The 13096-nt window shown below is 38.9% G+C and overlaps 1 protein-coding gene and 1 pseudogene across 1 annotated transcript in view; one reads left to right on the plus strand and one right to left on the minus strand.

Moving 5' to 3' along the window:
- The window catches only part of LOC111181558 (lupus La protein homolog), a 40968-nt pseudogene extending 38372 nt beyond the window's left edge, over nucleotides 1–2596 (plus strand).
- Nucleotides 1–13096, minus strand: part of AVEN (apoptosis and caspase activation inhibitor) — a 194966-nt gene that overhangs the window by 147757 nt on the left and 34113 nt on the right. The window contains exon 2 of the mRNA XM_022587552.3: nucleotides 11576–11753. Within this exon, the coding sequence (XP_022443260.1) occupies nucleotides 11576–11753 (178 nt within the window). The remainder of the gene's footprint in view (nucleotides 1–11575; nucleotides 11754–13096) is intronic.

The following is a 13096-nucleotide window of genomic DNA, read 5'->3' on the forward strand; positions in this document are numbered from 1 at the left end:
CATGATCCCCAAAACCATCCCGGATTAAAGCAAGGCAGGTATTATTTTTTACAGTTTAAAAAAATAAAAAAGGAAGTTCCGAGAGTTTCACTCCCCCGAAGGCATGTAGTTAGTAAGTGACAACCAGAACCAAGACAGTTCAGCTGACATCCATCAATCCAATGCGCCTTCCATTCTACAACCAAAATACACATACAGCACCTTGGGTACACTTACCGAAATGGATGACTTTGTTATCACAATCCTATGGTTATGTCTGCCCTTTTCATAGCCTTTAAATTCATGTTCCATGCTTTTTATATTAGAAGAGGTTCTACCCTGACCTTCATTAAAGCTTTTACCAAAATAACTCTTTTATTCTCTCTCTTTCTAGAGCAAGTAAAGAGAACTTATCAACTTCCACTTAAATATGACATTGATCATGAGCATTTATTTGCTCTGCTTCCCAAAACCCTCTTTTAAATGAGGGTAATTTTTTAAAGGGAAGTATGAGTCCACAAGAATAAACAGACTGAGAGGGTAGACAGCAGAGTTGAGAAGAATATGTAGATGCTGTTAGAGTGTAACATGCAGATTGGATGATGTAGCCAGTTAGACATTTATCAACCAGAACAGTATCTGGAATACAAGTCAAATCCAAAAAGATTCAATAATGTTCTCTCAGTAAAATTTCTAGTAAGAATAATCTAAATTATCCAATAGTCTAAATAAACATTCAGTTCATAAAATGAACGTGAGACATTTCAGTCACCACAGCTCAGCTCTGAAGGACTGGGCTCAGGAAGACAGCAACAACAGCCAAAAATGGTGGTGGTGAGAAAATGGCTGCTCTGGGACCAAAATCAGTCACCAAACCAAGTGTTATTTGACTACAGTTTGCCATAAGACAAATTTTTTAAGGAACAGATCAAACTGGATGAAAGCTGGGTACCTCTGGAGATAATATAATTCAACAGGTTAAAATCCCTCAGACTTTAATAGAAGTAGTAAGAAAATCAAAGTCAAAACCCATGAAAATAAATAAAGATAAAATCAGAAGCTCTCCATGCAAAACTCTCTGATGAGTATAAAATGTCTGATGACTGATGACCATAAAAAATGATGTAAAAACAGATCCATTTATATAAAAGGCTTCTCAACTGGTACAACCCTAGGTGACAAAAGATTAGAAGATAAAGGTGAAGCACAAAATATTCAAATGAGAAACTGAGACCTCTGACCAAAAGCATAAAGAGAGACTCCCTAATACTTTTCGAGAAAGATTAATTTGCAAAAAAATAAAAGAGAGAGAGAAGGCAAAATGAAGTATAAGCTAAATTGAGAGCTGAAGAAGAAGAAAAACAGCAGTGCTATAAATGCTGAAATGAAATCTCTAGAAGATTAGATTTTTGCTGAGTTTTTTGGATGACTTAGATGATCCAACCTGTAGAGAAGATCTACACTTCCTTTCCTCAAATTGTGGGGAAATAAAGTGGATAGACTTCATCAGAGGTGCAAAAGAGAGAAATAATCCTATTTCATGAGAAAGCCGAAGAAGCACTAGATATAGCCAAAGAAGCCAATAATGGTAACCTCCAATTAAAGAACAAAGAAGAGAGGTGGGGAGTACCAGGAGAGATAAAACAAAGCGCTGAAAACAATCGTGGTGGATCAACCAGAATCCCTCAACAAATGGAAATCAAAAGGTCACAGATTTAAAGGAAAAGGAAAAGGAATTAAAGCTGCCTAGGCTGGGTCTGTTTAAGGAAAACTACAGTTTCAGAGCAAGAGAATGAAAATTGACAGTTAATGATAAACATGATAAAAATGAAGCAGCTGGACCAGTAAAAGTAGACAAAGAGTCTTCATCAAAACAACAGAAAACACAATGGTGCAGGAGACCAGCAGGGTAGCAAACAAATTTCTAGGTATTCAGCTGCTTCTATCTTTGGAGGTTTGAAAAAAAAGAAAATCAAATTAGACCCACTTCAATGTCCAGCTGTAAGAAAGGAAAGATTTGTGTGTGTGTGTGTGTGTGTGTGTGTGTGTGTTTTAACCTGTGTGTGGTTTAACCTTTTTGTTGTTGTTGTTCAAATAAAGATTTTTTTAAGGTATAGTTCTGCTTGTGTTATTTCAAATGATTCCAATATCAAAGGGAATGTTTTTCCACTAAATTGCCTTCGTAGTATAAGAATATATTAGTAAAAACTAATAAAATACATATCAAAGAAAAAACAAAAGAACTAAATCAAAGAGGGCAAATACAACTCAAACTGTCCTGCTGCTTCATGGGAAAAAAGGTTCAAAGTTTAATGAAAAAATACAGGCTGCTAGAGTGACAGCCTTCTTTTCCCTTTCGGTCTAATTGCTGGCAAAAGGATGCAGAGGCAAGAAAATCTAATATTATAATTAAAATCTCCCCCCCAAATCAACTTTTCTTAAAGTTACACTGAGGAAGATATATAGTAGCTTTTTTTTGAAGGTCTAATTGGGCTTTATTCAATGATTCATGAATCAGGCAGCATCCCATCTATAGGATAGATGGGCTTTTCCTATAACAGCTTTAAATGAAAATATGCCTAGAGAACTATGCTGACCAAACTGTAGTCTAATCATTTTTATTTGTTCCACTTAAAATAAACAGCTTAGGGCTTCCCTGGTGGCGCAGTGGTTGGGAGTCTGCCTGCCGATGCGGGGGACGCGGGTTCGTGCCCCGGTCCGGGAGGATCCCACATGCCGCAGAGCCTGTGAGCCATGGCCGCTGGGCCTGCGCGTCCGGAGCCTGTGCTCTGCAGAGGGAGAGGCCACAACAGTGAGAGGCCCGCATACCGCAAAAATAAATAAATAAATAAATAATAAATAAACAGCTTATAGACTTGCACATAAAAGACTGTTTTCCTCATGTTTATCTTCAACGTTGCTTCAGTGCATCCTGCTCACACTGTAAACATTTGTCTAACTCTGGTTATCTGTGACATCTGAAAAGAAAAATAATAAAGCATATGGCATGGTTTCAATAACTCACCATTTGAAAAAAAAGTAGGAGGCAGAAAAAATGCCTAAAGATCTAAGTTTTTATGCCTGAATGTGAGAGTATGGTGCCATTTTCAAAGGTTTTGAAACATAACCTAGAACTGCAAGAATACTGTTCAAAAAGAAAAGCTGAAGGCATGATTAGCTATAAGATGAAGGCTTCCAGAAAGCGTACTGAACAGATATCTGAAGACTCCCAATCCTACCAGAAAAAGGACTTCAAGCAAACTAGTCCCCTTCCCATATCCTCCATTTATAAAAATGACATGCCACTGCCCCTGGCCAGAAACTCAAACAAAGCAGAAAGCACCTGCATGTTGAAGACACAGGTTGAAGGTGCTAAAAAGGGCTGCTTCTCCCAAAATGTTTCCCATGGTCTATGGTAGTAACTGAAATTCTACCGTGAGAAGTCCATTTTCGGACGTTTTTTTTTCCCTTGTATAGAGAGATACATAAAGAATAGGCAATGGATATAGACAACTTAAAGGATTATTAAACAAACACAAGGAACCATTATCCAGATCAAGAAATAGAATACCGCCGACGCCACAGAAGCCTCCCTACCAACCCCAACGCACACCTGCTATGCGCCCTCCCCAATCATTTCCCCTCATCTCTCCACTGGAGGTGACTGCAGCCCTGATTTTTGTAATAATCATGTCCTTGATTTTCATTTTACCATTTAAACATGCATCCCTAAATAACACAGTTTACTTTTTGTTGTGTTTGAACTTTCTATGGATAGAATCATACTGAGGTATTTTGGAGGTATTCACATAAGGTTTCAGAGATTCATCCACTTACAATATTTATGTACTCATCCCACTGTTAACGGGCATTTGAGTTGCTTCCATTTGTGGCTCTTCTGAACAAATACAGCTATGCACATTCATGCACATGTCTCCTGATACACACGTGCTAGAATTTCTCTAGAGTTATCTTCCAAGGTTGGAAGTACTGGAGCGTCAACTTTACTGGAAAATGACAAACTGTCTTCCAAAGTTAATATACCAACATACATATACACCAGCTGTGTGCACAACAGAAATTCACTCTTCGAATTCATTCATGGTCTTCAAAAATTCACCACTGTAATGGAAATCCTACTAGGAGAAGAACACCCCATTAAGCTAGGTATACTCTTAGCAGAAGGTCTGCCTTCAAAATGGCAGTTGAGAATTGGACCAGAGGTGTAGGCAAAGCACGGCTAATTCTGGAATAGGAAATAATGTCTAAAGAACAGTCCAAAGCAAAGAGCCCCTGACTGGGAAACCAAGTCTGGATGACACATTGATTGCAATGGCAATGGTGATCCTTCATGACATGTGGCAGACACCAAGATGGGGGAGAAAAGCAGATCAATAACTATAGGGGACAAAGCGCTGGAAAGGGGAAAAGACTGTTTTATGACTTAACTTAAGGCCACCAACTTTTAAATGTTTAGTAACTCAGACCACCACCACTGATTATTCAAGAAATAGACTCAATAAGTCAGTTATATTATACCCAAGGATAACTTTTAATTTCTCAGGAAAACAAAGATATATAAATTCTGTTGGCAACCACTGCTATTATGTCTAACATTCAAGGAAAAAAAAGAAATTGGACTTTATTTTACTGAACACAGTTAACTAAGCTTCTATCAACAAAAAATTTCAGATAAATACTAAACCTAGGTACCTTGGTTACACATTAAGCAGAACTAAAATCAGTGGTAAATTTGGGATAAGATGCTGACATCACCAAATCAAACACTGTTACTTCCTACTATTCCTGCATTTCCTACTGAGAGAAATAGCGCTGCCTAAGATTAGACAAAAACATGAGAGAATAGGATTCAAATCCAGATCTGTTCTACCGTCAAAAGTTATATACTCTTTAGAAGACTGAAATGCAAGGTGGAGTAATTATGCCACCTCACTCCACTAATCTAAAAATGGTTGTAAAAGTTTCAGTTATACAAGATAGGTAAGCGGTAGAGATCTACTACACAGCAGAGTACCTGTAGCTAACAATGCTGTACTGTATACCTATAATTTGCTAAGAGGGTAGATCTTAAGTGTTCTTACCACCAAAACTAATAATAAGATAAAGCAGATGGGAGGAAATTTGGGGGGTTGCTGGACATTCTATGGCCGTGACTATTTCACAAGTACAAACTTAATCCCCGAACTCATCAAGTTGTATATGTTAAATATGAACAGCTTTTTATATGTCAATAATACCTCAATAAGGTTTTTCTTTTTTAAAGGTTGTGGAAAAATGTAGCAACTGATAAAATTTAACACGCTTCAGAAAACAAAGCAAAATTTGAATTTGTAAGAGGAAATACAAGAGAACATATCTTTGTGATCTGGAGGGAAAGATGAATTTCCCAAACAAGGCACAAAACAACACAAACTGTAAGACAGAAAGTTAATAAATTCAATTACATTAAAACATAAAACCATGCACCAAAAGATACCATTACAAAAGAGAAAAATCCCATAATAGAAGATATCTGTAAAAATAAACATCAAAAGTATCAAGAATATATTAAAAATATATGTCAATGAGAAGCAAACAAGCCAAATGGTCAAAGAATGTGTGCAGGCAGTCCACAGAAGCAAGCTAGCACAGCAAAAAAAAGATGCTCAGCCTCAACAGTTAGCTAAGGAAATGCAACAACCCAGCCCTCCCCGCCAGCTCAGACACACACTCACGATTTTATACTAGAGTACATCATTATCATCATTTACAACCTCTGCCCCACTAAACCCAAACTTGAAATGCTCCACTCTATGGCCTCCACTTCCCCCCTTTCCGACTCATACCCCTTCAAGGAGGTCAACAATCCTTCTGCACAGAGAAATCTACAGTCCACTGATCCCATTATCTTTCCTCTGCCCCTCACCTCTCTCATGCCTGCACGTCTCTCTTTACCCAGCTTGAACGCAACAGCAATCATTCTAATCACCCCTTTTCTGTTTCTCACTTCGTTGCATTTGCTTGGCTGAACAACAATATAATCATGATTAAATCCTACTCTCCATCCCTCCATACCTGCACCCATACAACAGAATGTGAATGGGGGAAAAACACACCTTTTCTCACCTTAAATTCATGACCATCAACCTCCCGTGGGCGTCCATGAGCACCCAGCAACCATACCACATTTTCCTATTTCATTCAGTTTCCCACTCTCTAGACAGCTGTTTCTTTTTTTTTTTAGTACTTTTTTATTACTGAAATGTAGTTGATTTACAATATTATGTTAGTTTCAGGTATGCAGCAAAGTGATTCAGTCTATTTTTTCAGACTATTTTTCATTATAGGTTATTATAAGATACTGAATCTAGTTCCCTGTGCTATACAGTAAATCCTTGTTGCTTATCTATCTTATGTACAGTAGTTTGTACTTGTTAATTCCATACTCGTAATTTATCCCCCTCCCTTCCCCTTTGGCAACCATGAGTTTGTTTTCTATAGATAACTATTTCTTAACTTCTACTCTCTCCTCACATTTCCAACACCTCCTCCCTGACTCTCACTGACAGCTTTCTCATTTCACTAAGAAAACAGAAGCAATCAGAAGACAGCTTCCTCAAGCCCCCATCACATCTACCCACCTTCTACCTACACCTATGCCCAAATATTCTGGGTTTCCTGCAATTACAGTTGAAAAACTGCCCCAGCCCCTGGCAGTGGGCAATCGCTCCATCTGTACAAACGATTCCATCACCTCATGTGGACCAAAGAACACAGATCCAGCAAATCTCACCTCTTCTCACATTATTTTTGACCTCTTTTCTGGATCTTTCTATCAACAGATAAACATGCAATCACTTCTCCCATGTTTAAAAAATATGTTTTGACCCACTTCCTCCACCAGCCCATTATTCTCCTTCCCTTTATAAACAAAATTCCTCAATATTAATAGTTGTTTATACTTTCTGTCTCAAATGTCTCTCCTTCCATATTCTTTTTGAATCCAAGAAAATTTATCCCACCACTCCAACAAAACTGCTGCAGCTAAGCTCACCAGTAACCTTATGTTGTTAAATCCAACTGTCAATTCTTGGTTGTCATCAGCTGTGTTTGACACAAATCCCTCTTTCTTCCTGGAAACACTCCTTCATTCCTTCTTCATTCTCCTTTGCTGTTTTTTTTCTCATTTCCCTAACCTCTAGACACTGTGGTACCCAGGGCTCAGTAGTTTTCTACTCAATAACTCCCTTGGTCATCCTCATGCATTCTCATGACTTTAAATACCATCTGGCATCACCCAAATGTTTATCTCCTGTCCAAACCCAGGTCCTGAACCCCAGATACCTTTATCCAACAAGCTACTTGGAAATATTTCCAACCTACTTGGAAATATTTCCAATATTTCCTGTTGGGTGTTGTGCTAGGTCTCTTGCAGTTACCACTCCAGATTCACTCTCCACCCGTCCCCTCTCTGTTCTGCCCTAGGAGGTTGATCTATATGGATCACAGCTTCAGGCTTCCCTTGCCTTCTGACTTCCAGTAGGTTAAGCTTATGGGGAGCCTTGGCAGGAGAATGAAGGAAAAAAGGAGTCTAAGACCAGAGCACTTATTCCCCTGTCCCTCTCCCTGTAGAGTCACCTTTGCTGGCTACATCTTTAGACCGAAGGTGATTCATCCTCTCAAGGCAAACTTCTCACATGAAGCTCTCCTTCAGAGTTCTGGTAACAGGGGTGGTAACATCTCTGCCTTTACTTGCCCTCCCAATGCTGTACTATCTTTGTGCTTTCCCTCCATGCTACCTGTAACTTTGGAAATTACTCCTTCATTAAAACTTCTTTATAATTATATTGAGTGTACCATCTATTTCCTACAGGATTTTGACTAATACAGATGTCTAACTGGCATCTCAATTTTAACACGTGCAAACTGAGCACCTCCTATAGTTTTATCCATCTCATTTAATGTCAAACCCCTTCTTCTAGCTCTGCAGGCCACAACCTTGGTGTCATCCTTGTGCATCGCTTAATCTCATACCCCACATGTGCAAGTCCGATCTTATACCCTACATTTGCAGTTCTTTCAAAATAGATCGGAAACTCAACCACGTTTCACCACCTCCACCGCTACCACCCCAGCCCCAGCCACCATCAGTACTTGTCTGCATTGCAGTCGGCCCTTCATATCTGCAGGTTCCACATCCGCGGATTCAACCACAGACAGAAATCTGCAGATGCAGAACCCACGGAAACAGAGGGCTAGCTCTACTACACCATTTTATGCAAGGGACTTAAGCATCCACAGATGTTGTTATCCACTGGGGGTCCTGGAACCAAACCCCCATGGATACCAAGGAACAACTGTATTTCAGTAGCCTCACTGGTCTACCTGCTCCCTCCCTCACCAGTCTTCAGGTTATTCCAACTCAGCAGTCAGAATGATCCTGTTAAAACAAGAGTTAGCTATATCACTCTTCTCTTCAAAACCCTCCAGTGGCTGCACATTTCACTCTGAGTAAAAGCCAACATCTTTATAATGGTCTACAAGCCTCCAGGTGATCTGGCCACGTGACGCATCTCTGACCTCACCGCCTACCTGCTCACTTTGCTCCAGCCACGCTGGCCTCTCTGCTATTTCCTTTACTCCTATCTCAAAGCCTTTGAACTTGCTCCCGCCTCTGCCCGGAACATTCTTCCCACAGATACCCTCAATGCCTGCTCCCTCACCTTCCTCAGGTCTTTTATTCAAATGTCATCGTATCGGTAAAACTTTCTCTGGCCACCTTTCTAAAATTGTAAAGGCCCCTGCTCACTTCATTTCTACCCTAAGCAATTATAGCCATTTGACATCTTACATAGTTTCCTTTTCTTTATTCTGTGTCTCCACCCTCTAGAATGTCAACTCCACGAGGCAGGTGTTTGTGTCTGTTGTTTCACTTTTGTATGCTCAGCCTCTGAAACGGTACCTGGAAATGGTGGGTGCTCCAATAATTGAAGGAACCTCAACTAGATACCACTCAATCAATTGGCCACAATAAAAAAATTTTTAAAAAGGGCATCCCTGATGGCACAGTGGTTGAGAGTCCACCTGCCGATGCAGGGGACACGGGTTCGTGCCCTGATCCGGGAAGATCCCACATGCCGCGGAGCGGCTGGGCCTGTGAACCATGGCCGCTGAGCCTGTGCGTCCGGAGCCTGTGCTCCGCAACGGGAGAGGCCACAACAGTGAGAGGCCCGCGTACCGCAAAAGAAAAATGTCTAACAGTGCTACGTATTGGCAAAGACGGCAGACTCTAGGAAGTTCAGCTCATCTCCTCTTTGGAGAGCATTTTGGCAATATCTAGGAAAGTTTACAGTGTGCACGTCTATGATGTTTTTTCTGGGTTGTATATTTATTTATACAAACAATGATAGTATACTAAAAATCAGAATCATTCCAAGGAGTATGGTCAGTGATATTTTTTCTGGGTTGTATATTTATTTATACAAATAAGGACAGTATACTAAAAATCACAATCATTCCAAGGAATATGGTCAGCCTATCTAGAGGATATTCTTAATATTTTATGATCACAGAATGAACTCCACTTCTCAAAAGTAATCCAATATAGCCTACCCCACCATAGAGGAAGAAAGCACAGAAGGTCTTCTCAGGCTTATGCTGTAGTGAAAAGAAAATGATAGATCAGCAGCAGAGTGGGGAAGAAATGTAAGGACATATCAAGATGTGACAGTTGTGATCTCCCAAGAAACTAATCACCGATAAACCACTTAAGAAATCAGTAAGCAAAGACAGACTACAAGAAAAATATACATACAAGACCCAAACCATGCCAGGCTTTAAGTTATAAATAAAACGCTACAATAAATAACCAAAATCATAAGCCAATGTGCATAATTTTAGATTAGACTAGCATTCTGAATTGCTTTCAAACATTTATGCAGTCCCTTTTATTGCCAGATACCGTCCTAGTAACTTGACTACACAATTGATTCAATTAAATCCACTGGTAGGCAGTCCACATGCTAATTTTATGCACTACTTCAATGTGCCTCCTAAATCTTTTAGTGGAACAGCTGGTAAAAATTGAAACTGAGGAGCCCACATTTTATCCTTCTCCTGTCTTGAAAAAAAAGTGCTTATAAATCCATAACTGGCCAAAATGCAGGTAATGAGAGGGAAACACTCATCTGAGTGGCAAAAAGATGAGCTACCAGTCCCTGAACAATGAGTTGGATGCCATCATCCAAACAAGGGGGTTACGCTATGTGGCGTAAACATAACGACCCCAGGCTGAATCTGCTCTCCTACTCAAATCTAATACTCTCTCCGCTTACCTCTTCGTTTCCTACTCAAAGGGTTTATTCTATTAACTTGGAAGACAATTCATCACTTTATGATACTTAGTTTGGTGCAGACATTCAAAAATACAGGCAGATGAGAAAAAAGAAAGGTACGGCTCAACAGCAACATAAAAGCTGGGGAGAAGAAGAAATTCAAAGCCAACTGTCTGAAAATATTACTTTCACTTTATTTCTCTGTTTCTCATGGCTTCATCCTTTAAATTTTTTTTAACCTGGCAATTTTTTTGAGGTAATTGTAAATTCAGATAGTTATAAGAAATAATACAGCAAGATCTCCTACACAGTTGGCCCCGATGATAACATTTTGCACAACTATAGCATAATATCCCAACCAGGAATTGACATTTGACATAGACAGAATCCACTAATCTTATTCAGATTTCCCCTGTTTTATTTGCACTCACTTTTATGTGTGTGTATATAAGAGTTCGTGTGTCCACCACCACGATCAAGATATTGATCGGTACCAGCACTGCAAGGATCCTTCGTGTTGCCCTTTTAATGAGCACATCCACCTCCCACCCACTCCCCATCCGTAACTCCTGAAAACCAAAAGTCTAGCCACCAGTTATCCTTTGAATTCTTATGCCACACGCTGGTAGGGAATAGCCTTCTATACAACCAGCTCTGGTCCATTTCCTGTTACTACTCTCAGGCTTCACACTGCCGTGCGTTGCTCAACAGAGTCAATCTTAAACAGCTGGTCAGAGAAGGAGTGAGCGTCTCCCCTTGCTGACAGAGAAGACTGTCCAAAACCAACAAAGAAAGTATCAGTATTCAGACACATATGGCTACAATATATGCCTACCCATGTGTACCCATAATATGTACATTCTTGGGTATAAAAGGAAAAAAGAATGTATATTCTAGAAACTTTGTAAAGCTTTGTATAAACTTCAGTACTACTTCCTCTGAAATCAAAGAAAACACTTCTGTTTCTCAGCCTACCCAATTTAGAGGGGCATAGTTTAGCATTTTTCATTCCTATAAAGCCTTTTACCCATTTCAACCAGGACTGAAGTCTTTCTACATCAGTACATGGAAACCCAGATCTCCATTTAAAGAAATGTCACTTTTTCCTTGCCAACCATTAGATACACTGTCCTTTACCTGGATTTAAAATCCAAAGAACAAACAATGAATTTCTAGCTATTAAAATGCTATTTAAAAGGGAACATAAATGCCTGTGCAACTTTCATAGCACTAAGCAGTCCGCACGCAACTGGAATTCATACCTGCAGAGCTGAGGAGAGTGCTGAAATCTGTCCCCCTCTGTGATTCTCCACTTTCATTATCGACCTCTTTTTCAGTATCTTGATATCGATCCCAGTTAGAAACTATCTTCCTTTTAGAATAATTTCCCTGTTCTTCATTCTCTTCTCCATAGGTCTCTGCATCACTGTCACCTTCGACCTGCAATCATTAGAGACAAATCGATAAGCAGGCAGTGGAAATCTTAACCTTAGTAGCCTTAGCAGTAAAAATTTTTAAAAACAAATGAAAACAAAAAAATAGTACACAGGTATCACGATAAAGAGCACATCTTATAAACCAAGCTCTGTGCAAGTATTAAATAATATTTCAAGAGAACCCCACTATATCAGAATGTACTTTCAGTGTAAACTCCTCATTTAGCTGTGAAAAGGAAATCTGATGAGCTCCTACCTAAAATCTGTGTAACTGAATCACTGAAGTCTACCCCCAATGTAACCCTATTTCAAGAGTTGTTTCTTCTTACTGAAATAGTCAAGGTTGTAAGAGTCTTAAATTCAAAAGGCTTTAGGATGGAAATTAGTTCTTCCAATTTACAGATTTTACAAACACATTCCATAAGTATATTTTATAAGCTTTAAATGGGAACCTACTCAGATGCATTCCAGAGAACAGTTTCCAGACCTGGGCATTAAAATGTTAAGACAGCATGCAGAAAAATGCAGAATGTGGGAAATTACAAAAGATAAAGGGTCTAGTTTCTTCAACAAATAAATTGCAAGGGAAAAAAAATGATGGGGGAGGAGGGAGAAACCTATAGATTAAAAGAGCTTAATAACACACCATTGTAAAGCAATTATACTCCAATAAAACTGTTTAAAAAAAAAAGCTTAATGGACACGTAACCATTGTAATGTTGGGAACTTATTTGTACTCTTATTCAAACACTATAACTAGAGAAAATCACTTATAAGACTATTGAAGAAATGAAAAGGCAACCTACAGAATGGGAGAAATATTTGCAAATCATATCTGATACAGCCTCTCTTCCAATAACTGATTTTAAAAGCAACTGTACAAAACAGTATGTGCACAATTATATTTCTATACGTTATAGACCCAACAATACATTTGCCAATAACAGCAAAAAGGACGTGAGTGGGAGCAAAACTGTATTAGTCTAAGGAAATAACTCTATATGGGGAATACACAAAAACAAATGAAAAAGACTAGAAATAGGAAATAAGAAGGCTCTTGTAACAAAAGCCATAAATATATGCTTACTCTTCTTTCTTCTCTCATATTCTTTAAAAGATATAAAATTATATAAGGCAATAATTATAACAATGTGTTACTGGTTTTGTAACATATGGATGTAATACGTATAACAACAATGCCACAAGAAGAGGAAATGGGGACTGGAGTGTATTGGAGTAATGTTCCTATATCTCATTGGAATTAACTTATCTGATGCAGATTCCAATAAGTTAAAAGGTATATGGTAAGCCCTAGAGCAACCATTAAGGGAATAACTACAAAAAAGT

This window comes from Delphinapterus leucas, chromosome 2 (genome assembly GCF_059928025.1).
Source record: "Delphinapterus leucas isolate spDelLeu-1000000601 "Yukka" chromosome 2, BTC_Dleu_Yukka2, whole genome shotgun sequence".
NCBI lineage: Eukaryota > Metazoa > Chordata > Mammalia > Artiodactyla > Monodontidae > Delphinapterus > Delphinapterus leucas.